Source organism: Priceomyces carsonii (assembly GCF_900007245.1).
Source record: "Priceomyces carsonii strain CBS4050 genome assembly, scaffold: Debaryomyces_carsonii_scaffold_6, whole genome shotgun sequence".
Lineage (NCBI taxonomy): Eukaryota > Fungi > Ascomycota > Pichiomycetes > Serinales > Debaryomycetaceae > Priceomyces > Priceomyces carsonii.
In genome coordinates, this window is record NW_026946679.1 from 1,125,603 (window position 1) to 1,150,111 (window position 24,509).

Here is a 24,509-nt window from a genome sequence, read left to right on the forward strand (position 1 = left end):
AATAATATACTATTTGGCTGACAGATCCTAAAATGTCCTCATTTCAATTGCAAAGCTCCGAGGTTTTGGCTAGGCTCAAGCCATTTGGAATTCTGTTTGAAAAGTCATTAAATGACCTCATTAAAGGTATACGAGTGCATTCAAAGGAATCGCCTGAAAGCTTACTGGGGTTTTTAGAAGCAGCTCTAATAGAGTGCAAGAATGAGCTATCGACTACGGACTTAGAGACTAAAGCAATGGCTATATTGAAGCTCGCATACTTGGAAATGTATGGATTTGATATGTCCTGGTCGAATTTTCAAATTTTGGAAGTTATGTCATCCAATAAGTTTCAATTAAAGAGAATTGGATATCTAGCAGCTATTCAGTCGTTTAAAAATGAGCAGGATTTATTGATTTTGGCTACTAATCAATTTAAGAAGGATTTAAATTCACATGTTCATATTGAAATAGGATTGGCGTTGAGCGGTATTGCCACCATTGTGACTCCCAATTTGGCTAAAGATATTAATGATGATGTTTTAATGAAACTTAATCATTCAAAGGCTTATATAAGAAAGAAAGCCGTTTTGGCAATGTACAAAATATTCTTACAATATCCGGAAAGCTTGAGACTAAACTTCAATAGAATAATAGAGAAGTTAGATGACACAGATATATCAGTAATAAGTGCTACCATCAATGTAATCTGTGAAATATCTAAGAAGAATCCTAAAATATTCATTAACTATTTACCAAAATTTTTCACGATTTTGTCTGACACGAAGAATAATTGGTTAATAATAAGAATTTTGAAATTATTTCAAAGTTTATCGAAAGTTGAATCAAGAATGAAGAAAAAAATAATGCCAATTTTAATGGATTTGATGGTCAGTACTCAGGCTTCGTCATTAATCTATGAATGCATAAATTGTATTGTCAATGGGCGTATGCTTTCATCTTCATCGTCTAAAGATAAAGAAACAGCCAAGTTTTGCCTCGAACGAATTATGAGGTTTTTTGAAACTAAAGACTCTAATCTAAAGTTTGTGGGCTTGCTTGCGTTTATAAATATCCTCAAAGTATTTCCTTCATTTATGCATAGTATTGACGGTGTTTCGAGAGTAATTACAGATTGTCTCAAGGACCCTGATTTAATCATTAAAAGGAAGGCCCTTGAAGTGTGTCATTTCTTGGTCAACGAGGACAATATGACAGATGTGGTAAGTGTTTTACTAATGCAATTAATTCCTAGTGATACAGGAAATCCAATTGTGCCTGAAACTTTAAAATTAGATGTAACTTCTAAGATTTTGTTCATAGCATCAAGGGACAATTACAAGAACATTCCAAATTTTAAATGGTATGTGGCTGTATTAAAGGATATACTAAATCTAGCCTTGCTTCCCTTGCCATCGTCAGCAAACTCAACTATCTCCCAGTCAACGGCTGGAATAATCGCTAGTAACGTTGGCAAAGAGTTCAAGTCATTAGCAACTAAAGTTCCTTCCATTAGAAACAACCTTTTGAACGACGTCATTTTTGATTTGGTGCAGGATACTAAAGTCCTAGATAACTGTCCATTGTTATTAAGAGATGCATATTGGATTTTGGGGGAATATGTTGATGAGCTTTCAAATGTTAATGAAGATGAAAGTGATAACGAAACTGATAATGAAACTGATAACGAAACTGAAGCTATTACCGACCATGAGGTAAATATTAATAGGAAAGATCAAATTTTGAATTGTCTAGTGAACAACAACATTGACAAGGCTTTGGGCATCTCTCAGAATTATAAATTTCCTGTTTCAGCAAAGTTGGTTGGATTGCCATATGCTAGTGTACTAGTAGTGCTAGTTCAAGCACTAGTTAAAATTTTCAGCAGTACGGTTTCTGACTATGTAGCAAATGGCTCTACTATGCACGAACTCTCGCAGTCTGAATATCGGCAAGTTGTCTATCGGCTTTATAAAGTGATTAAATATTTGGAGAATTGGGAAAATCATACCAACTTTGAAGTTCAAGAAAGGGTCTTGTCTTGGTTGGAGTTCTTGAAGATTGGTCTTGAAGCGATGGATGAAAACGATGGAATATACAAGTCAATGGAAGAAGCAGAAATAGCGCTCTATAAATTTTCCGATAGCAGGCACATAAGCGACAGTGATTCTTATCTTGAAGGATCGGATTATGAATTTGGTTCGGATGCCTCAGGGATGCAGAGCTCTTCCAATTCACTAAATCATAGTAATGACAATGATAAGCTGTCAGATTCAAGTTCAAATGGTCAACCCCAATTGCTACATCCCTCAATTGTACCGAATAATGGTCTCAATTTAGACTCTTCGCGAGTCAAGTTCACCCTTCCAGTGTTATTGACACATATTTTGCCTTCGTTTTTCAAATCCTATCCCTTAAACCCTGTTGCACCAGACTCTCAACGGATGATTGCAGTTCCGGAAGATCTCGATTTGGAAACTTATATAAATCTGCCGCTTACAAAAGTAGGTAGTGACAACGAGGAAACTGAAGATGAGGATCCGTACAGTGAAGCTTTGACTAATGATACACCACCAAATGTTGGAGGTTTTGATTTCGAGAGTGTTGATGATACTCAAAAGAAGAAAGAAAGACTTGAAAGATTAAAAGATGATCCATATTACATCACTTCATTTGACGATAAAAATAATAAATCTTCTTCAAAACTTAATAAGCAATTTGAGGTTGGAAGAGGAAATTCAGAATCTATTTCTAATAGAGGCTCAATCACTCCAAGTTCAGAAAGGAAAGAAAAGAAGCTGAAAAAAGCAAGCAATAAGAAAATAAAGAAAGAACGAGTCATAATTCTTTCTGACGAAACAGTGGAGGGAATTTTGATCGACTCTGGAAAAAAGGAAGAAGCTGTTGTTAGACCTAAGGCTAAGAAGAGTAATTTGAAAATAGATTCCTCTAACCTCGATAATTTCGATTTGAATTCATCAAATGCTTCTGACTCGGTATCCTATAAAGACGAATTAGAAAGCAATATAGACTTGGAGGAACTTAGGAAAAAATTGGCCGATGCAGACATGAATGAGAATTCCAGTTTAGGTGTTAGAAAGAAGCTCAATTCAAAATCAAAGACTAAATCCAAAAAATCAACGTCAAAGAATGCAAACTCGAGTTTTAAAAATAATAGGGTGGAATCCCAGTCTCAGACTTTGGTTCATGATGGCGAAGATTACAAAGCCGAAATTAATACTGAACTACAAGCTTCGAAACCCTCGGTTCCAATAGTTAAGAAAACTGCCAAGAAGAAAAAAAAGGCACACATAATAGATTAATTAATGTATATTTTATAGAAATCTGAAAGTTGTGTCTAAAGAATCATCAAACTATTTATGACTAAATTAAGGCTCTAAGCAGATCCTGATTTGTTAACAACTAGAGGACTCTCTTCTGATACCACTTCTGTTTCTACTTCTGTTTCTACTTCGGAGCTTGAGCTTGCTGAATTTGTTGAGGGTTCATTTCTTGGTGTGTTAGAGTTTACTTTAGAATAACCCAATTCTTTGAGCTTCTCTAGCATTTTGCTTCTCACTTCGGCACAAAAGTTTGATACTTCCTCGTTGCTATTTAATCCATCAGTTGACATCGGCTCTAGTACTTCAATGAATATTTCACCACCATTGAAAATTTTATTTTTGGAGCTAAATATATCTGAGGTATTACTCACCACCACCGGAATAATGGGGAGACCACCTTGCTTTGCCAAATAAAATGACCCTTTTTTGAAGGGAAGCATTTCTAATTTCGAAGTTGCAGATCTTGTGCCTTCAGGAAATATGAATAGTCCGCGCTTCTCAGCTTTAACACCATCAAAAGCTTTATCTAATACTTTTCTAGCCTTTTCTCCTCTAGTTCTATCTAAAAAGAAAGTTCCAGATGCTAACATAAACCATCCTAACAATGGAACATATTGCAAAGCTTTCTTTGCAGTGACAGTGTAGCCAACTTGAAAGATTTTACCCAAAACATAAATATCCAAAGCTGACTGATGATTGGAAATAATAATCGCAGGCTTCTCGTGAAGATACTTTTCGTTCTTTATGGTAATCTTTAGTCCCAATAAAGAGGAGCATGCAAAGTAAAAAACTTTAGCTACAGTGTACTGTGCATATTCCTTCTTACCAATTATTCTTAAGACTATGGATGCAATCACCCCATATAGCGCACATCCTGCTATCAATGAACCATATAATGTTGATTTCAAATAAAACTTGAGCTTTTGCAATGTCGAAGGCATCTTTAGAACTTACTGAACAAATTGAGGAGAGATAAATTTGGTAAAAAAGTGTATTTTAGATGATTGGCAGTCCCTTTTTCGCGAACAAGGGTTACCATGTCGGAGATAAAGGTAAGACTCCCGCAAGTCATAGGAAGCACTACATGATACTGAGTACCAAGAAGATGATTCATACCGATCTTCATCGATCTTCATTCTCTTTTTAAGCGTTAAACTGGATTGCCAGCTTTCAGATTATAACTAATATATATAATGGGTTGCCTAAGTAGACAATTGTTGAATGGCCTTTAGAGCAGTTGAAGCTGCCGAGGCTGGATTAACACCTGTCACAAGCTTTCCGTCAGTAATAGAGTAATCATCCCAAGGACCCTTCGGCGCACTATAACTTGCACCATACTTCTTTGCAACATCCTGAATTGAAAGTAGATGATTCTTCTTCATAATCTCGTCGACCTTCAAGATCTTCTCTCCCTCATCTGTAAACCCAGTTATGGTCTTTCCCTGGATAAGTGGCTTTCCAGTCTTTGGATCATCAAAGTTTTCAAAAATTGCTGGTCCATGGCATACGGCTGCCACAACTCCTCCCTTGCTCCAAATCTTCAGAGCAATAGCTTTCAAGTTTTTAGCCGTCGGATAGTCAAACATAGTTGCATGACCAGCAGAAGCGAAAAAGATGTCATAATCATCTGCATTGACATCAGATGCTTTCTTGATGTGAGCAAGACCTTGTCTAAATCCAGAATTCTTGTCACTATACGCTTCTAAATCAGAACCATTCAAAAAGTCCTTCTCAAGTGAATGTTCATCGAACCCGAATGTTCCAGTCTCAGAAGCGAAATCGACATCGATTCCCTTCGATTTGAATACGTTGTAGGGATGCAATGCCTCCACTACAAAGAGTCCTGTCTTCTTACCATCGTCGTAGAAGACACCGTTGTAACTAGTTACTGCAATTAAAGCTTTGACCATGATTTCTTCGTTCTCTTTTTTTGGATTAAATATGTTGTACGAGCGTTATGTAAGTTATATATATATATATATTTATTAGTCGGTTATGTTGCTATTTCACTGCACCGTAATGTATAGTGAGCAACAGCTCTCGTAAGCCTCTACGATTTGCAATTGCGCGCCTTAAAACAAAATCCTTACTTAATAGTTAGCAAAGACTGAATATAAACACAGATCAGAATCAAATGAAAGTAATTATATCATGACTAAAAAGGTCTACCTTCTGCTGCAGCATGCAATATAATTCTAAATTATATTGTGAGCCATAATCGAAGTGGGTGCGATCTGAATTTTTACATTGCCCGATACCTAATTAAACAATCTGGTATTCACCAGAGCCATGATTATTAGTCTTTGTTTTTAAAATCTATTTCGTCATCAAATTTAACTATATTACGATTACTTCACCATCTCCTCATAACTTCTATACATGATGTAAGCACGCACGATGTCAGTTAGTGCCAGTCTAGAATACTACTCATTAAAAGACATACTTTGTGAAAATGCAAAGAATGAAAAAGCGTAGCATTGATTGACCTTCATCATTCAAAAGTGCCTTTGTCCGTTAGGAGTTAGATGTTTACTTGGGACCTGTTGAGGTGCTCGCGGGCTCTTTGTCATAAGTATTTTTAATCCATCTGAACCCTTGACCCAATTGCGCCAACTCATTGACAAAATGACAACCAAACAAAAGATAATTTTTAGGTGTAACTGCCATAGAATATCTCATAAAAACGAGGGAGTAAATTATCAATGATCCTGTCATTGGACCACTTATTAAGTCTGGATCTTTCTTTAAATCTAAAATCGCAGCAACAGGAATACCAAAGTTTGATACTGGTCCCCAAAAATGAGTAGTACAAACATACTTCAACGACTGCTTTGAAAATAAGAAATCTTTAAATTGTTTGAATGCTGACATTCTAAAAGCTCTTTTAATTATGAATTCAATAGCCTTCAACGAGAACACATTTCCATTGATGATAAAGTTTTCATGGGGTCGGTCACTTTCGAGCCGTTGCCCTCGATTTATCACGTGCATGATCGCCGAAAGTTTCTCATCAAGATGTAATACAATTTCTTCTATTATCTGATCTATTAATCTATATAAGTTTTTTGTTCAAGGTACTTTTATCATATGACTCGTCGCCAGGTTAAATGAGATTAATGAAAAGCTCTGTCGGCATCTTATTTATTATTTAAATGAAAGGTTGGCCTAAGCAAATTTCCTGTTTATTTTGGAGGGTTACTCAGGCGATATGTGCTAGAAGATATTGTCTTACTGCGTTTGGTTGGCTTTCTCTCTAAGTTTGAATGCAGCGGTATAGTATGTGGCCGATCGAAAACTTGTGAAGACCCAGCGGCTGCGTAACCTATAGGATTCCCTGCATTCGCGTTGAAGTTGTATGGATTAGACATGGCCATGTCAGTCTGTTGATTAGGTTGTGATATTTGTCTTTGTGATGGGCCATCTTGTGGTTGAACCACGCGACTAGGGTCCCATATGTTCCCGTAAAGAGGATTAGAGAGTGCGTTTACCTGAAAGATTTCTGAGGTTTGTGGCTGATTCTGGATCGGGTTTTGAATCAGAGCTTCGCTTGAAGGTGGGGGATTTCTTTGAGGTATCTGCTGTTTAATCGAAATAACACTGCCATCATCACTAGGAGAACTTAAATAAAATGGTAAGTTGTCAGGATTTGTGAGCCAAAATGGATCATTCAAATCGACATAAAAATTATTCAATTCATTCGTATCAGATCCTCCAGGAATAGGGATGTTTGTATCCGTATCCTCAACTGCTGATGTTGCCTTGTTGCGTTTATCCCGCACTAATGAAATTGTGCTCAATATATAGTCCATCAAGTAATGAGTATTATTAGACCATAACTTGGTTGTGTTTTTCAATTGCTTCGATAATGTCCGGTCAATTATTATCAATCTATTCAATTTGTGCTCCAAATCATTCAAGAATGATACACTTGAAGAATCGAGATGAATGAGCTGCTTAAATTCATAATGCAAGAATGTGAAAATTACCACAATACCCTGATAAATGGATGAACTTAAAAAAGGATACATGGTCCGAAATACTTTACCAAATTTAACCTCATAATTCATGTTTTCATCGAAATAGCTCTCAGTGTACTTGTTGACAAATGAAACGAGGTACAAGTCAATTAGATCTAAATATTTGAAGATTGACGTCGTCATACGTTTTATGATTGCATCATGTTCCGTCTTAATATGAGCAAATTTATTGACAAATGGTTCAAATAGTTTTGCCCTGTTAACGTAAAGAATGATGAGATCGCTCACCACATTAAATCTATCAATTTCCATGGGTATTTCTTCCTCGTCATCATAGTTTATCTGCGCTTGATATTCATCATTTGTATCACTAGAATCGAGAAACCATTCTAACAAACCAATTTCACGTTCAAAATTAACATCCAATGCTGTCAAATTCTGAAATGTGAAATCGAGCATAAAATTTTCAATCAACATCAAATTGCTCAGTCTGAGGCACTCGCTAACCCCAATTTTCAATAAAATTTGAGTTCTCTTTTGATCGATGTCGTTTGGTATCGATTTTCTGGAACTCCGCAAAACAAGTTGGTTCACTTGTACTGATATTGGACTTGGTCTTCCTAAAATAGAGCAAATTTGACAACAGAAGTATTTTAATGCGAACCAGCATTTATATCTGGCTATTTCATTACCCTCGATCCCTCCTGTTTCATTTTTGACCCTTCCAGTTACATGTAAGCCAATAGCATAAGATATGGAACAAGAATGAAACAACATTGACCAACACTCCTCAAATTTTTGTTCGATAAAATACCACTCAGTACATAATAGGTACGACTGTACCGTTAAAATTGACTCATTAATGAGGTTGTGTCTCAACTTTTCAAATTGATTGAGCAAGATTGTTTTTGTCAAATGGTTCTTTTGTTTGTTGTAGTTTTTGGAAGACGCTCCATCCAACAATTTGAGTTCAGTGTACTGCTTTGGGGTTATTTTTTGAAGAGTTAAAATCAAAATCATATCTAGCAACAACAAATCGTCGTCGTTTTCCCATTCTTTATCTTTGATCTGATCGTGTTGATCTAAGAAATAAATAACAGATGTTTTAGATATGAACGTCTTATAGTATGCATCGCACTCAAAAAATAGATCGACAAGTTTTCTAATAATATCTTTATTCGCCTTATTAAGATCTTCATTAGTGTCAGAATCTGCTGACATATCTGCATCGACTCGCAACAAGAATGGTAGGTCTTTTTTCAAAAGGCTCTGTTCAATTAAGTCGGAATCGAAAGAATTATTACTACTCTTAGAGTCGGACCCCATGTCTACTAAAAGATTTTGATTTTTGCGCTTTTTGGATGGTGCTGGTACCTCTTCATTGTAAGACTTTAACTGCTCCATCATAAAGCTCGAGGATTGCGGACCATAATATTTATCGCCTAATTCACTAGTCTCGCCATTAATTTGGATGCAGTCCTTGTCAGATTTACAATCTCCCTCTTCTTCTTGGGTAGGTTTGTCTTGTTGTGTTTTTGAACTTGAACGAGTTGTATTTCTGTTAACCTTTGTCAATGTTGCAGCCAACTGTTGGTTTTTATGAACAAGCTTCATATTATCTTGCCATAAGTGATACTTATCTCGCCTCAACAGCTCGATCTCTTCATGGAACGTATCAGAGATCATAGTACGTTGCTTTGGGGGTGAGTCTAACTTCTCTTCATTAATTTGGATATTTCTGAACGTTGAAGGAAATTCACAAACAATAGACCTCTTTAAGCATTGATTGCAGGGTTTCAGCTTATTACATTTTATCTTTTTTCGACGGCATGAGATACAAGATATTGGAAAAACTTCACTCATGATTTAACCAATGTTAGATATGCTCATAAAAGACTTAAATTTCTATCGTTACCGGAAAAAAAAAGGATTCTTTCTATCCAGATTTAAAATTAAACCTCCTGGATTTCTGTGCAGCCTAAAGTACTTATAGATAGACAAACAAATTGCGTTACCGCTAATATATGGCTACTGTATTATTAGTATTTGTAGTTTGTTGTATGATTATCCGTAGCAGGCGGTTTAGTTCTGTAAAAACCACTGTTTTTCAAATGTAAGATCACTTGTGAAGCTGGCTCTTCAACGTATTAGAACTGCTTGGTGCTTATATTTATTATTTGTACAGGACTGTAATGTCTGAAAATTACGGATTTCCGACGCCTCAAGTTTGCTTCGTGCAGCCTTACTTCAATAAGATACTACTAAGGAATTCCGATTTCTAGACGTTGGATCTCTGACTTTTTAAGTAGAGTAGACGCTGTCTGATTGAAAAGGGGCTTGGAGAATTATTGCTGATCATAATATGATCTCTATCAAAGAGGTCATCTTCCCGGGGGTCCATTCCTGTGCAAAGAGAACAACTTAAATCGGCATTATTGCGATGACTACATCAAGATGTTAAAGTTACGTTTGCTGCTCTGATTACGGTATATGAAAGATTAGTTTTACAGTTCACGAGTGGTCAGCTGCTTCGGCTTCGGCTCTGAAGAAAATAATGTCAGCTCACGGCGTGGGTTGCAGGCGGTTAGCGGATTTCTACAGATATGTAACTACAATCTCGCAATTTATGCGAGAGGTACCCTGACGTAAGCGTTCGAAAGCCCAATAATTAGTTTTTTCCCAGGTTGGCGCTTTAACGTCGAATCTTACTTACATTGTATGCAATGTACTGGGGCTCCGTGACCATAGCAGATTGTTGCTCTCATAGCTTTTATCTGTAAGCAACTTACTTAATAAGTAACTCCTTTAGGATTGGCCTGAACTGCCACGTTAAATTTCAACGGCAGGTCCCACACAGGCTGACGATCTTGCGTCTGGTCATCTCAACTATATGGTCTACTAGTGAAACCCGTGCAACTAAAACCGACCACATACACTCATGTATTAATATTTCAGAAAAAAAGCAATCTGGTAAATAGCGTCATATAGCGTACGCCCTTTAGCCGCAATACACCTATTCGAAAGACATGGACAACATGTGACTGAAAGTTTACTAATAATATTTAATTTTGTGTAACTATAGAACGATCATTCAGGTGATGTAAGTAAACCCAACCGTTTTCGTACTAGATTCATGGCTGAACCGCAGCAGAATAAAACATAACCTAATATGAAATTGTCAGAATAAATATTTAGTCTCCTTTCTCATATTGGTCCCTTACTTTTGCTTTTCATATTTATGAGACTATGGGAAAAGCGAACTCTATTGGAATGCAATTTCAATCACTTCGGCCGAAGATAATACGTATAGAGGTATCAAAAAATTGTCATTCAAACTGCTGACTCCCTCAAGCACACCCGCTAATAGTATAGAAATTAAGATAGATTCCCATTTCGTAGATTTAGCAGGGATGAAAAAATAATCTATTACTTTGATACCAATCAACGATGCTATACAGAAAGCAACTGTGCCTTCTATAGTATTTTTACTTCCTCTCCATTTCAATTTCCCAAACCTCTTTCCAATAATCGAAGCAACTGAGTCTCCTAAGCCCAATGAAATGAGTCCGAGATATGCTTTTATTGATACATTCTCATTCAAACAATAATCAAAAATTGTTGGGATAGAAGTTCCTATTACCAAGTAGATGTATGACAAATTCAATGGTCCTTTAAGATCCTTGAAATCTTGGAATTTTGTTAATTTGTCATGAAGGTAGCGCCCGCAGAAGGTGAATTTATTGTAGCGAACTATCTCAACGACTGACAAAAGCACAACAGTCCCAAGTAAGCAAATCAACGAGAATTGTGGATCCGTCGACAATGGTGGAAGAATCATTGTCAAAAGCACAAAATGCCAGATCTTTCTCCTTGTATTGAGAGTAAAGACATCTGACCTATAGAAGACTAAAGGTATAACAGCAGTTAAGGAAACTATCCAACTTATAACTACCTTAGTTTTATAATCATTTTTAAAGATGTATGAATATAACCAGCGAACCGCATTCTCGTTATTAATAACTTTAGCTAGTTGATAATTAGTCGAGAAATACACCACAGCCGAAAAAATCAAAACAGTTGCGGAAGATGCTAGCTTGCTTTCGGTTTTTTTATAGTATAAAAAGCTAGGATAGGCTGCCAAAAGACCAATTGTTGAACTTATAATTAATTTTTGAAAGATAATAAGTGGCAAATTGAATTTTGTTGGATCACTTGTATTTAATAAGAGACATGATATTGCACAGCTTATTAAATGGATTTCTGCATTGTTTAAACTTGTCGCTCTTCCCTCTTTTGCAAGAGCTAACTCTTCGTCATTAACAGAACCTTCTTGTTCAATGACTTCTTTTGTTATAGTAGTTTTTGACTTCGTATTCCCAAGATTGATGTATTGTATTGCATTTCTGTAAAAGAAGTAAACAGCTGATGCTAAAATGAAATCCAATGGTTTCGCTCCGCTCTCTTCTTCGTTATTGTTAAATAAAAAAAACGCAAGTCCTGATAAAAAGTTGAAATAGATATTTAAATTGTCAAGGGCAAAATAGTTAAGGGACAAGTTAATTAGAAAGAATTTGGATTTATGCGTTATATTTAAGTACAACGGCAAAAGGATCGAATAGATGTTATTAAAATCAGGAAGCTGTGGCTTGGGAAAGCTAGATGGATTATTTCGGAATTTCGTCAACTGAGTTTTGTAACCTAATAACATCGCAATAAAGCATGCACCCAAATTGTAACCAATAATGGTGACATTGTCTTGTAGATGAAACTTCTCTTTCTTCACATAAATAACCTGAAGCAAATAACAGTTGCAAGCGAGCTCAAGAAATCTTGAGAAAGTCATGTATTCATTCATGATATCTTGAACTAGATAGACATAGTTTAAAGGAAATCTATACTTCAAAGGGTTGTCTCCACTGTCATTGAGAATCTCCGTTATATTTTTTGATATCGGAGCATCAACATCCTTGTAATTTTTATTCTCAAGTTGAGCACTGTTTTCATCGTTACCTATGAAATGAGAGGCCGTTGATCTGTTTGTCAGATCTATTTCCTTCCTGGAACTTCTGGTTCTCCCATTATACTTCTTAGGAGGCATGACTGGGTAAATGTATTTAGCTTCACACCATCCCAAGGATGATTTTTTCTGAAAAAAGAATGTGGTTCGGAGAAATCTTTATCTTATATGCCGTACCATACTGATAATGTCTTGAACTTGAACTTCTTCAAACTTATGTAAAAGTCAAGCAAGAATTTGAAACCGTAACACTTCATTGGAGTTGGCTCAAGGTTTTCATTGTGAGTTCTCGTCTCAGGTGATTTAATTTCTTCTTTTATCATAAAAAAGATTATTAAATCATAGATCTTGAACGCGATAAGCATAACAGAAAACGCGTCTAGAAAACAAACTTAATAATACAATAAATCTTCTTTACAACCTTTTGTCGAAATTGTATTTGAGCTTATTAATTGATAGTCAAAAACAAAATGTATATTAAGAAAATTGTGATACAAGGGTTTAAGACTTACAAGAACACAACTGTAATAGATTTGTTGTCACCGAAGCACAATGTTGTGGTCGGCAGAAATGGTTCAGGTAAATCAAATTTTTTCGCTGCAATACGATTTGTTTTATCTGATGCTTATACACATATGACACGAGAAGAGAGACAGGGCCTCATTCATGAAGGGTCAGGAACTGTGATGTCTGCTTATGTTGAAATAATATTCGATAACTCTGATGGCAGATTCCCGATCAATAAGGAAGAAATATCAATCAGAAGAACTATTGGTATGAAAAAGGACGACTACTCTTTGGATGGAAGGTCAGCCACAAGATCGGACATAATGAATTTATTAGAGAGTGCAGGGTTCTCGAGATCCAATCCCTATTATATTGTCCCTCAGGGAAGAATTACCGCATTAACTAACTCGAAAGATTCAGAGAGATTGACTTTGTTGAAAGAAGTAAGTGGTGCGACCGTATTTGAATCAAAACTTAAGGAATCTATGAAGGAAATGAATAATTCCAATTACAAGAAGCAAAGAATTGATCAAACTTTGCAATCAATAGATGAGCGATTATCAGATTTGGAAGTAGAAAGTGCAGACCTACAAAAGTTCCAATCGTTAGAAAAATCGAAGAAGATCTTGGAATTCAATTTATTTGATAGAGAATTGAACGATTTACATGAGCAGCTCGATTTAGTAGACCAAGCTTACGGCGAAATACTATCGGAATCACAAAAAAATCTTGGAGAGTTGGAAAAAAGGGAAAAGTTATGCCAGCAGCTTACTGAAACTATAAATGATTTGAAAACTTCTTTGAAGATTTCAAGATTAGAAAATGAAGAAACCGATTTGGAATACAATCGTCTATTCAAAGCGATTTCTGAAAAGGAAATTAGAGTGAATGAGTTAAAATCCATGATAGAGAATTACAAAGAAAAATCGTCTAACCTTGATAGCTCAATTCAGTATTATAAGAGTTTAATCAAGCAACAAGAAGATGAGATTGCAATCCGCAAGCCAGAACTCTTAGATTTGCAAAAGCAGGAAGAAATTACAAAGACAAAATTATCTGAACTTATATCTGCTCAGCGTTCTTTGTATGCAAAGCTGAGCCGGTTCCTGAAGTTCAAGTCAAAGAAAGAAAGAGATGCGTGGCTAAGGAAAGAGTGTGTCTCAATTAAGAGCCAGATCAAGCTGAAAGAGTCCTTAAAAACTCATTTAGAACAAGAGATCGCTGAAAAAAATTTGGAAATCTCATCTGCTAACGTAAGATTTAAGATGTTAGAAGATTCGATTAATAATGAAGAGAAGCAGAATACTTTAAAAGAATTGCAAGGATCAGTGCGTAATTTAAGAAAAGAATGTGCTGAGTTATCAGACAAAAGGAAGTCTCTCTGGAGAGATGAAATCAAATATAGAAGTATATGCGATTCGGTTCAACGTGATGTAACTGAAGCGGAATACTCTGTCAATCGTACTATGAATCGTTCTCAGTCAAGAGGTTTGGAGGCCGTAAAGCAAGTAGCCGCAAAATTGAATTTGCAAGAGAAAGTTTATGGGCCCTTAGTGGAACTTTTTAATGTGAGTGACAAATATAAGACAGCCGTCGAAGTTGTGGCAGGTAATTCTTTATTTCACGTTGTTGTCGATAATGACAAAACCGCAGCTTTGATAATGAATGATTTGGCTAGAACAAAAGCTGGACGAGTGACTTTTATGCCAATAAATCGGTTGAGTCCTCCTGAAGTTGAATATCCTGATGGTACTCAACATCTATGCATTCCGTTGATCAAAAAGTTGAAATTTGATGATGAGAAAGTTGGAGCGGCAATGAACCAAGTTTTTGGAAAGACCATCGTTTGTAATGATTTACAAAACGGCTCAGAACTTGCCAGAATGTTCAAGTTGAATGCTATTACGTTAGATGGTGATAGAGCAGATACAAAAGGTGTCCTATCTGGGGGTTACAGAGACTACAGAAGCTCACGAATTGATGCTATTAAGCTTCAGATCAAGAAAAAGAAAGAATTCACAAATGTTCAAAAGGATCTTGATGAATGCTCTAAGCAAATTGAGGAGGTAAATGTTAGATTAAATGCATGCAATACTGAGTTACAAAATAAGGTAAGAAGTTTGGAAGATCTACTATCTTCTCAGGAGCCTATCAAATCTGAAATAGCTCAATTGAAGAGTAAGATTTTTAATTTAGAACAAGAGTCTAATTCATTGAGAACTAACCTAACTGCTGTTGATTCTATTGTTCTTAAGTTTAAGAGATCATTAAAGGAGCACGAAAGTGAGATGAAATCAGGTTTTGGTCAATCATTGACGCAGGAAGAGATCCAAACATTGCAAGACTTGAATCGGAAAATTCAGGTTCTTGAGGGCGACCTTGATAAGGTAGTGACAAGACTATCTGATGTTGAAACTGGCGTATCTACCTATGAATCTGAACTAAGCAATAATTATGGACCACACTTAAGGAAGTTATATACTGAGAAAGCGTCGTCAAGCACCATTTTAAGTGAAGAAGAATTAAAAGAGTTAGAAGGAGAATTAGGGATTTTCCAAAATCAAATGAATGATGCTAAGTTGAGAAATCAATCTGCTTTAAACGAATTTAAGAGGCTAGAAAAAGAAATTTCAATCAGTGAAGATACACTCAAAAATGCAAATGAGCAACAGCTACAAATAATTAGGAAAATAGAAAAGTATTCAAAAGATAGTGAAAAGACCTTGAATAAAAAGGCTATTTTGGCTTCTCGTCGGGACGAGCTCCAGAAGAGTATTCGCGAATTGGGCGTATTGCCCGAACAAGCTTTTCAACAGTCTATTTATGCTGAAATCACATCTGATCAACTTTTGAGCCAATTGAATGGAATAAATGATGAGCTCTTGAAGTATGCGCATATAAATAAAAAAGCATTAGAGCAATATAACACGTTTACCAGGCAACGTGATGATCTTGTTGAACGGAAGGCCGAGTTGGAAAGATCTAAAGAATCAATAGAGCATCTTATCGAGCGCTTAGAGACTCAAAAAGATGAGGCTATAACTAAGAGCTTTAAGCAAGTTGCTAAAAGCTTCCATGAGGTTTTTGAAGCGCTAGTGCCCCAAGGTGTGGGTCACTTGATAATGCAAAAAAAATCTGACAGCGATAATGAAGTGAGACAATTGGATGCTTCTCAGAACGAACAACGAATAATGGAAAATTATACTGGTGTTTCGATTTCAGTTTCTTTCAATTCTAAAAACGATGAACAGCAGAGAATTGAACAACTTTCTGGTGGCCAAAAATCTTTGTGTGCCATTGCTTTAATTTTAGCCATTCAAAAATGTGATCCAGCCCCATTTTACTTATTCGATGAGATAGATGCAAATTTGGATACACAATATAGAAGTGCCGTCGCGTCTATTATTAACTCTTTGGCGTCTTCAGCTCAGTTTATTTGCACAACTTTCAGACCTGAAATGCTTCAAGTCGCCGATAAGTTTTACGGTGTTATGTTTAGCAATAAGGTAAGCACAGTTTCAGAAATCAATAGAGATGAAGCAATGACATTCATTGAAGGTCAGCAACGTCGCTAAGTAAGTCTGCATATTTGCAGCCTCAGCTTTTCCTCGAATATAATTAAATATGCAGTACATGTAATTCTCAAGTAATCTTGACAAGATATGACACGTAATCTGGTAATCTATTCTTCTTCTATTTACGTTCGTTTCTCATCGTTGATGAAAGGTCATAGATCGTCTAAGATTATTCCTCGTTCGAGGATTATAGAGCTCATTTCGCAAGGTAATGCTATCGTGATATATAAAAAATACGTGTTAAATCTAACATCATGGTTACCAAAGCATCCTGGTGGTGAAAAAGCAGTGCACCATATGATCGGTAGGGACGCTACAGATGAAATGAATGCGTATCATAGTACAGAGGCAATTAATGTATTCAAGAATTGGAAAATTGGAGAAATTGACTATTACTGGGAAAATTTATTACCCCCAATTCAAGGGGCCACTTATACAAAAGCGGTACAACAAAGTGGTTCATTGTTAGAAGTTAAATTAGATGATCTGCTTACTGAAGGATCGGAAGCTGAATTAAATTCTAGTGCAAGTTCTATTAATTCCTTAGAATTCGAAAACAAGGGCCTAGGTTATCCTGGTGGAAAAGTTGAAGCAACGATACCTCAAAATATGTTAGTTCTTGAATCTAATAAGGAAGATTTATTTCCTGTAAAAAGCGATGTGATAATCGATCCACATTTGTTGATACAAAATTATGACAATAAGTTGGCTCAACAAGATGTATTAAAAATGCCAGCACTTGATTATAATACCCAGCAATACTTGAGAGATAAATACAGCGACTTGCATGAGATATTAATTAAGAACGGGTTTTACAAATGCAACTATTGGTCTTATTTCAGAGAACTCGTCAAGATCTCGAGTCTCCTTCTTTTTTCATTCTCGTTTTTAAAATTGAGTTATTACAAGATAAGTGCAATCCTTTTAGGAATGGCGTGGCAGCAAATGACTTTCATAGCCCATGATGCAGGGCATGTTTCCATCACCCATAACTACCAAATTGACAATCTTTTTGGGATGCTTATCTCATGTTGGATTGGTGGATTGAGTTTGGGCTGGTGGAAGAGAAACCATAATGTTCATCATTTAATTACAAATGACCCTGTTCATGATCCGGATATTCAACATTTGCCATTTTTTGCGGTTAGCGTACGTCTCCTTGAGGATGTCTATTCAACGTATTACGAAAAGTATTTGCCTTTGGATGCTGTCGCACGATTGATGATTCCTATTCAAGAATATTTGTACTACCCTATTTTATGCTTTGGGAGGTTTAATCTTTATAGGCTCTCTTGGATGCATTTAATTGAGGGTAAAGGCCCAAGACAAGGAAAAGCTGCTTGGTTCCGATATTTTGAAATTGCTGGCTTGTCATTTTTCATGTGGTGGTTCTTTTATTTAATAGTTTACAAAACTATAGAGGGTCCTTGGGAAAAGCTTTGGTATGTGATGATAAGCCATATTGCAACGATGCTAGTTCATGTTCAAATTACGTTGTCTCATTTTGCTATGTCAACGTCTGATTTGGGAGTTAGCGAATCGTTCCCTCAAAGGCAAATAAGAACAACTATGGATGTTGACTGTCCTGAGTGGCTTGATTTCTTACATGGTGGGTTACAGTTTCAGGCCATCCATCATTTGTTCCCAAGAATGCCTAGACATAATTTAAGAAGGGTTCAACCATTTGTTATCGATTTCTGCAGAGATGTGGGTTTGCATTATTCCATCTATGGATTTGGACAGGGAAATGAGATTGTACTTAGTAAACTAGAAGATATTGCTAAACAATGCTCAATTATGTTGGAGGCTACAAAAAAATTGAAGGAACATGACCATTAGATATCTAAATAATTAAGTTTGCATTTGCTATGTACTAAATACTACTATGCGAAAATTTGTCGTAATCATCGTGAATTTTCAGGATTAATGAAACCCTTGCTGTCAAGGAATTGAATAAAATCCAATATTAAGCTATTTTCATTCTCAAATTGGTCCCTTTGGACCAATTTTCTGAATAAAGATTTGTCGTTAACGTCATTTTTGAATCTCTGAGGAATTGAAGTCCGAATACCATTTATAGAAATACCTTTTGAAGACGTAGAGAGCTCTGAGGAGTTACTCAGAAATTCATGTAAATTTTTGCACCTCTTTCCAAATCTACACGTCCTATGTTGTTGAAAGTACTTACATACACTTTTTTGCTTCTTTTGATTTTCAGGTAAAGGTGATTCAATATTATGCCGCTTTGAATAGTTCGGTGTTTGGATCTCCTGCTCTCTCTTCATCTTCTCCTTTTGTTCTATGTTCTTTCTCGTTGGCCATCGTCTCTTCCTTTCTTCAATCCACTTTGCAATGTCTTCTTCTGTTTGCAAGGAGATTGAAGTACCTGGAATATAGAGAGTTTCATTTGGAACTCTATTTATCTCCAAGTGAGATTTCTGCTCTACTTCTTCGCTTTTTTCTTCAACTATATTTTGTTCAATTCGAAGCTCTTTGTGCTCTTCTCTTTCATCGTGATCTGCCAACTTTGCCTGTAACGAACCATCTAGACTAGACGAGATAGGCATATGTGTTGGTAGATCTGAAAATTCAAACATTTGAATAGTAACCTTTCTTCACAAATTATCAACTTGAATCTATTTTGTGATGACGTCAAATTGAAGTTCAAATCAACTTGGATGGCGATGAGCATAGCAGAAAATCGTTGTTTCGAGCGGATTCTCAACCCGGAAATAAATATGAAAACATAATTACAGTGTTAATGCATAAAAATAATTATACGGCGACAAGTTCCAAATGAATAAACAATATACAGCCCATCCTTACATAGATATCGAATGAATTTTTGCTATTCAGTCGAAGTTCATATTTCACTAATACTTAAAACACACAGGATGGTATTTAGGCTGGTACACATCTTGAAGATCAGCTTCTGGTGAAAAATAACTTTCCATTCTTAAACAGATTTGCCAACAATTTTAAAACGCGCCGTTTTCGGACTTCTAACCCCTTGTTTTTAGCCGACTCTGAGTCAGCCTTAAAGTCCCATTCCGGGGTGCTCGTGAGGTTTGATTTGATAAATCCTTCACTGGAAATTGTGTTGTGAAAGAAGTGTTCTATTTTTACTTAAGAATATTTATTTAGAAGAGCGTTGTATATAATTTTTGGTAACACTAGCTTCAACCAAGCTTCTTTTCTGAGTTTACGAGAGGCGAGTCACCGTTCAAGACCCCCTTCATAAATTCATACACGGTGAAAGTGACAGCTTGGCCAGGAGCAACTCTCATTATTCTTGGTGTAATTCCTTTGTATAAGGCATGAATACCTTCTTCTTTGATCAATTGATTAGCAATCTTGACAATTCTAACCATTCCTGATTCATTAGATGCGTACGTTGTCTTCTGTAACCTAGTCTTGATAGTATCCAATGGTGCGTTACACAATGGACCCAATGCACCTGAAATCAATCCAATCAATGAAGTTTCGTAAGAAGGCAATGCATCAATGTTATGGTACTCCAATAAACGTTCTTTGAGCTTGGAATAGACAGTAAAGTTGACACCTTGATTTGTGGCCTGTCTTGCAGCAGTCAAAGAAACTCCTCTGTATAAGGTGCTGAATCCTTCTTCCTTTACAATAAGATATGCTGCGTGTGGTGCATTCCTATACTTAGGGACATCCAATGGGTCAGCCATGGAGTGGTGTTGAGCTTGTAATCGAATCTTAACGACTTCCATGGGATTGACTACCATAACAGCTTCAGTAATACCAGCACCTACACCTGCAATAAATGTATTACCAGTGCTAATGGACCCATCTTTATTAAATAATAAAGAACGATAAAATTCGTAGGATGAAAATCTTATGGCCATTTTTGGCACAATTCCAATCACAACAGCTCCCAATCCCTTGTACAAGGATAAAAAGCCCTCTTTTTGGACAATATTTATACCCGTGTTGATGAAGCCTGGGGGCTTTTTACCTGACTTTTTGTACAACTGCATTCTGACCTTGATGGTATCCAATGGGTGACAGCATAATGCTTCAAACAAACCAGCTGTACCTCCGGCAACCAAATCGATGACTCCTCCCTTCTTTTTACTTTCAGCTCCCATTTTATAAGTCTATTAGTCTCTTTTTTTGATATACGAACTCCTTGAATGATTTCGATTGTTGAGTAAAGGAAAAAAGATGGTGAATTTATACTTATTTTGTGGGGGACAATTGGAAGCTTTCCATTTCTCCGGGTATCCGGAGAAATGACACAAAAGTCGAAATCCGCGGCCATATTACTTTGAACTCGTAGTCCGGGGTAAATGCCAACAAGAGGACGGCCGACATCGAATTACGGTTTGTATCGGTGTTAGAGACAGATTCAGACAAGCAAATAGTTTATTTCGAAGTTGGAATATACCGAATCGCTCAAAATCAACTCTAGCAAACTACCCAAATTTTCTATAAATGACTTAACTGTATAAATGAAAGTCTCTGGAAGTCTTGAAAAGATCTCCCTTGTAAAGTTAAGTGAATTTAAAAAAATTAAGTAGGAGCGAATTGAGTAGTCAATGTAAGATGTAAATCTAATTTTGTCGATATTTGAACTTCCTATTGATTTAAGGAACTCATAAATACATACGTGACTGTTGGTGTTAGTACACTGCTTGTTTGAAGTATCAAAGGATGATTTGCACTGTAGTTTCATCTCAAAATTTTAGAATTGAGATTTTGGTCGCAAAACTGAAAAAAATTAGTAAACACAAACCTTAAATAAGTATTATCCTGGAAATTCATAATTTCCTTACTATACTGAAACATTGGTTGTATTACATGCATATCAGTAATTAGATTATGGATAAGCTCGTTTATAAAAGTCTCTTTGCAAAATATTCTTTGTGGGATATTATTTGGAAGAAAGTAGAAGGCTTCATCAAAACGGCAAATTGTCTTTAAGGAAGTTGTCAATGATGAGCTTTTGAGGTTGTTTTCTTTTCGAGTGTCTTCTGAGAAAAGTAATTTCTTCTCCCAGCCTTGTCCCTTATTGAATATTTTAGTGTTTAAAATTTGGTCTGACTTGTAAAGACCGCGATGATCGCAAAAATTCAAACTTTGGTGCGATCTGTAAGAATAAGAGTAGTTTAATCCAGTCATTCGATTCAGGAGCAGCACCGTGATAAAATTTGATTAAATATTAAATAATGTTGTATTTAATTTGTTCTTGTGGAAAAGCAAGGTTTTTTTTTGTACACCCTTTCTCCACAAGCTTACAAACACATACACCTTTATATCAACTGAACAATCGTCAACCTGTCATTACATAAGAAAATTATAAAAACTACTAAAATCATCTAATTAACAGTGTTGATAGCCGCACCAGCGTTTGCAGAAGCAACGTTATCTTCCAACCCTTTTTCCTTTTTCAAGCCTTTCAATCTAAGAGCCTCTTCATGAACTTCTTTCACATCATTGGCCAAATTTTTGTAAAAGTCATGAACTTTGATTCCATAAGGCAGATTGGAAGCCTTTTGAAAGTAAGAACTTAATTTCTCTTGATACTTAGATTGAGCGAAACTGTTTTGTAATTCTCCCAATTTGGCTTGAGCAGCAGAAATATTTTTGCTAGCTGAAGAATCGGGATCCGAAGAGTGAATATATTTGCTGTCAAGATTGGTCAAGAAATCTTTAAACTTAGTTGATATACCATTTTCCTTATCTATTTTGATTGACTTTTCAATAACTTTGTCAGACAAAGAATAGCCGCCTGCTAATAATTGAGCCATAATCGCATACTTAGGTTTCTCTTCTTGGGATATGTCGTCATATGTTTCATCTCCTGTCTTTGTTGCATCCTGAACTTTATTGTCAGATTCCGCAACATGGCTACCTTCAGAGTAGGCAGGAGGCTCATCCTTTTTAACTTCCATTACATGAATAGGTGTGCCATTTAACTCTGCTTCGTTTAATAATAATGCGGTAGAAAGTGCTTTCTCCGATTCAAACTTTACCTCAACTTCTTGAGACATTCCCAGCTTATCAAGCGGAGTAATGGACTTAATTGCTCCACAGAAAGAAAAGAACTCATGGAGTTTATCAAGAGAAACTGTAATTGGGATGTTTGATGCAATAATAGTCGACATTTTTAATAGCTTTTTGAATCAATTGCAGTAAAATATTCTTAATAGTATTCTTGGTTGCTATAGTTGTAGTCTTAAATATCAATTTATGTTGCTTATGTAATGTGGCTGAAGTAGCTTTTGAATGACTAGTATTACCGAAGTGAGAAACGAACTGAAATAATAAATATGAACTTTAGCTTTCAGGAACATAAAGTCTTACATAAGTTCAGAACTTTGTGGGTTCATTTATTACTATCTAGATTTTATTTGTGCATACATGTATCTATAATAAGGTTTGTCCCATTGCGCACCTTCCAATTGCACATGCTGCACTTACTGTATCTAAAACATGAGCATCACTTTCGCCTAGCAATGGATTCGTCTCGACAATATCTAAGGACCCAAGTAAGCCAGTTTGAGCAACTTCTTCAGCAATAAACAAACCTTCTCTTAATGTTAAACCGCCTTCAACCCTGGTTCCTGTGGCAGGCACAAAAAAAGGATCAATTGCATCAACATCGTAAGATAAATGAATCGGAAACTCTCGCTTAGGATTGACCTTATCTAAGGCCATCTCTATAACTTTTGCAATACCATATTTGTCGATATGGTACATGGAATACGCAGCAATGTTATTTTCCCGTAATATTTTCTTCTCTCCATCGTCGACATCCCTCAATCCTATGTAAGCTATTTTATTTGGTTTAAGTTTTTGAGGTACCCAAGAGAAATCAGGTGGATATGAGTCTTTATCAATTCCCATGACGAAAGACATTGGACAACCATGCAAATTACCCGAGTCCGAAGTTACTGGGGAGTTTATATCAGCATGAGCGTCAATCCAAAGAACGCAAGTGTCAGGATTATGATCCAACATAGCACTCACTGTTGCCATACCAATTGAATGGTCACCGCCTACTGTGATTGGTAAACGGCCAGCATTATTCACCGATGTGAGAGAGTTATATAACGTCTTGCAAACTTCGCTCACAAGTTTGGAGTTTTTAACACCAAACTTATCTTTTTTATCACTCTTCGAAGCTTCTGCTTGAATGCTTTCTAACGGTTCTATAACCTCGACATCCCAACCTAAGTTCTTGATCTGTTCAGCAAAGCCAGCATTTAAGATGTAACTTGGGCCAAGCTCCACACCACCTTTTGGTTGCCCACCTGAGAATGGTGCTGTGACAATAGTAGTTTTTTTGTTTGGATGGAATTTTTGTTCAACTAAACCGCTATTATTAGTATTTGTTGCATTATCAGATAAAAGGATAGCGATAAGAATAGAAGATCAATATATAATCCTTTTCTTTTGCTTTTGCGAGGGCAGTTTTGGCTATCGCTTTCTAAAGCTACTGACTATTATACATACTTTCAGACATGGTTTTTAAACAAAATAGAAGTAGGACGGAAGAAGCTGATGCCAGCTTCTTTATAGTACCTATCATCAGGAAATATTTCTCACTTTCGCGGCAGGTAAACGCGAATGTCGTTTTTGATATTCAGCCGAAATTTCTTGGAGGGAAATTGAGTGCGACGCCGACAGATGAATAGACACTGTCATTTTATTTCCAGAAGTATCAGTCGGACACATCGTTATATGCCCAATGACACACTTAGAAATAGGGAGATGTATACAAGAAAATAAATACGGTACTACTAGATGTTAGATGTTCTTTATTTAAGCGTTAGGCGTGACAGATAATATTTGGAGTCAAGACAATCTTAAAACTCTTTCTAGCGTGACCATCACTCTCTATGGTCAGTCGCAAAGACATTCAAAAGCGTAGCCTTAAAAAGGTAAACATGTGGTTGACCATTTGCAATCTTAGAGAACATCTGCGACTTTCTTTTGATTACTAGTTATAACTTGAACTTTAATATAGAAGTGTTAATACACTTGCTCACGATCAGCCTTATCAGCTAGGATGTCAATTTCGTCGAACGTAGTTATTTAAGTTTACATTATGGTGGTATTGCTTTAAAGCTCAATTGTG

At 36.2% G+C, this 24,509-nt stretch overlaps 13 protein-coding genes across 13 annotated transcripts; 3 read left to right on the forward strand and 10 right to left on the reverse strand.

The window, feature by feature from the left end:
• Nucleotides 1-32: 32 nt before the first annotated feature.
• On the forward strand, nucleotides 33-3,302 carry APL5 (Apl5p; the record flags this gene model as incomplete). The annotated part of the gene is made up of 1 exon (XM_062955744.1): nucleotides 33-3,302. The coding sequence occupies one exon, from the start codon at nucleotides 33-35 to the stop codon at nucleotides 3,300-3,302; it is 3,270 nt and encodes a 1,089-aa protein (XP_062812316.1).
• A 74-nt stretch (nucleotides 3,303-3,376) lies between these two features.
• SLC1 (1-acylglycerol-3-phosphate O-acyltransferase) lies at nucleotides 3,377-4,264 on the reverse strand (the record flags this gene model as incomplete). The annotated part of the gene is made up of 1 exon (XM_062955745.1): nucleotides 3,377-4,264. The coding sequence occupies one exon, from the start codon at nucleotides 4,262-4,264 to the stop codon at nucleotides 3,377-3,379; it is 888 nt and encodes a 295-aa protein (XP_062812317.1).
• A 261-nt stretch (nucleotides 4,265-4,525) lies between these two features.
• Nucleotides 4,526-5,233, reverse strand: GLX3 (glutathione-independent methylglyoxalase; the record flags this gene model as incomplete). The annotated part of the gene is made up of 1 exon (XM_062955746.1): nucleotides 4,526-5,233. The coding sequence occupies one exon, from the start codon at nucleotides 5,231-5,233 to the stop codon at nucleotides 4,526-4,528; it is 708 nt and encodes a 235-aa protein (XP_062812318.1).
• Nucleotides 5,234-5,852: 619 nt separating this feature from the next.
• Nucleotides 5,853-6,194, reverse strand: PRCAT00005660001 (pyruvate transporter; the record flags this gene model as incomplete). The annotated part of the gene is made up of 1 exon (XM_062955747.1): nucleotides 5,853-6,194. The coding sequence occupies one exon, from the start codon at nucleotides 6,192-6,194 to the stop codon at nucleotides 5,853-5,855; it is 342 nt and encodes a 113-aa protein (XP_062812319.1).
• Nucleotides 6,195-6,505: 311 nt separating this feature from the next.
• PRCAT00005661001 (uncharacterized protein) lies at nucleotides 6,506-9,163 on the reverse strand (the record flags this gene model as incomplete). The annotated part of the gene is made up of 1 exon (XM_062955748.1): nucleotides 6,506-9,163. The coding sequence occupies one exon, from the start codon at nucleotides 9,161-9,163 to the stop codon at nucleotides 6,506-6,508; it is 2,658 nt and encodes an 885-aa protein (XP_062812320.1).
• A 1,399-nt stretch (nucleotides 9,164-10,562) lies between these two features.
• PRCAT00005662001 (dolichol kinase) lies at nucleotides 10,563-12,398 on the reverse strand (the record flags this gene model as incomplete). Its single annotated transcript, XM_062955749.1, has 1 exon — nucleotides 10,563-12,398. The coding sequence occupies one exon, from the start codon at nucleotides 12,396-12,398 to the stop codon at nucleotides 10,563-10,565; it is 1,836 nt and encodes a 611-aa protein (XP_062812321.1).
• A 389-nt stretch (nucleotides 12,399-12,787) lies between these two features.
• On the forward strand, nucleotides 12,788-16,399 carry SMC3 (cohesin subunit; the record flags this gene model as incomplete). Its single annotated transcript, XM_062955750.1, has 1 exon — nucleotides 12,788-16,399. The coding sequence occupies one exon, from the start codon at nucleotides 12,788-12,790 to the stop codon at nucleotides 16,397-16,399; it is 3,612 nt and encodes a 1,203-aa protein (XP_062812322.1).
• Nucleotides 16,400-16,543: 144 nt separating this feature from the next.
• On the forward strand, nucleotides 16,544-18,238 carry SLD1 (Sld1p; the record flags this gene model as incomplete). Its single annotated transcript, XM_062955751.1, has 1 exon — nucleotides 16,544-18,238. The coding sequence occupies one exon, from the start codon at nucleotides 16,544-16,546 to the stop codon at nucleotides 18,236-18,238; it is 1,695 nt and encodes a 564-aa protein (XP_062812323.1).
• A 65-nt stretch (nucleotides 18,239-18,303) lies between these two features.
• Nucleotides 18,304-18,996, reverse strand: PRCAT00005665001 (uncharacterized protein; the record flags this gene model as incomplete). Its single annotated transcript, XM_062955752.1, has 1 exon — nucleotides 18,304-18,996. The coding sequence occupies one exon, from the start codon at nucleotides 18,994-18,996 to the stop codon at nucleotides 18,304-18,306; it is 693 nt and encodes a 230-aa protein (XP_062812324.1).
• Nucleotides 18,997-19,578: 582 nt separating this feature from the next.
• SFC1 (Sfc1p) lies at nucleotides 19,579-20,514 on the reverse strand (the record flags this gene model as incomplete). The annotated part of the gene is made up of 1 exon (XM_062955753.1): nucleotides 19,579-20,514. The coding sequence occupies one exon, from the start codon at nucleotides 20,512-20,514 to the stop codon at nucleotides 19,579-19,581; it is 936 nt and encodes a 311-aa protein (XP_062812325.1).
• A 583-nt stretch (nucleotides 20,515-21,097) lies between these two features.
• Nucleotides 21,098-21,547, reverse strand: PRCAT00005667001 (uncharacterized protein; the record flags this gene model as incomplete). The annotated part of the gene is made up of 1 exon (XM_062955755.1): nucleotides 21,098-21,547. One exon carries the CDS (start codon nucleotides 21,545-21,547, stop codon nucleotides 21,098-21,100), a length of 450 nt encoding a protein of 149 aa, XP_062812326.1.
• A 197-nt stretch (nucleotides 21,548-21,744) lies between these two features.
• Nucleotides 21,745-22,533, reverse strand: PRCAT00005668001 (uncharacterized protein; the record flags this gene model as incomplete). Its single annotated transcript, XM_062955756.1, has 1 exon — nucleotides 21,745-22,533. The coding sequence occupies one exon, from the start codon at nucleotides 22,531-22,533 to the stop codon at nucleotides 21,745-21,747; it is 789 nt and encodes a 262-aa protein (XP_062812327.1).
• Nucleotides 22,534-22,795: 262 nt separating this feature from the next.
• Nucleotides 22,796-23,894, reverse strand: CAR1 (arginase; the record flags this gene model as incomplete). Its single annotated transcript, XM_062955757.1, has 2 exons — nucleotides 22,796-23,739; nucleotides 23,885-23,894. 2 exons carry the CDS (start codon nucleotides 23,892-23,894, stop codon nucleotides 22,796-22,798), a joined length of 954 nt encoding a protein of 317 aa, XP_062812328.1.
• Nucleotides 23,895-24,509: the final 615 nt, after the last annotated feature.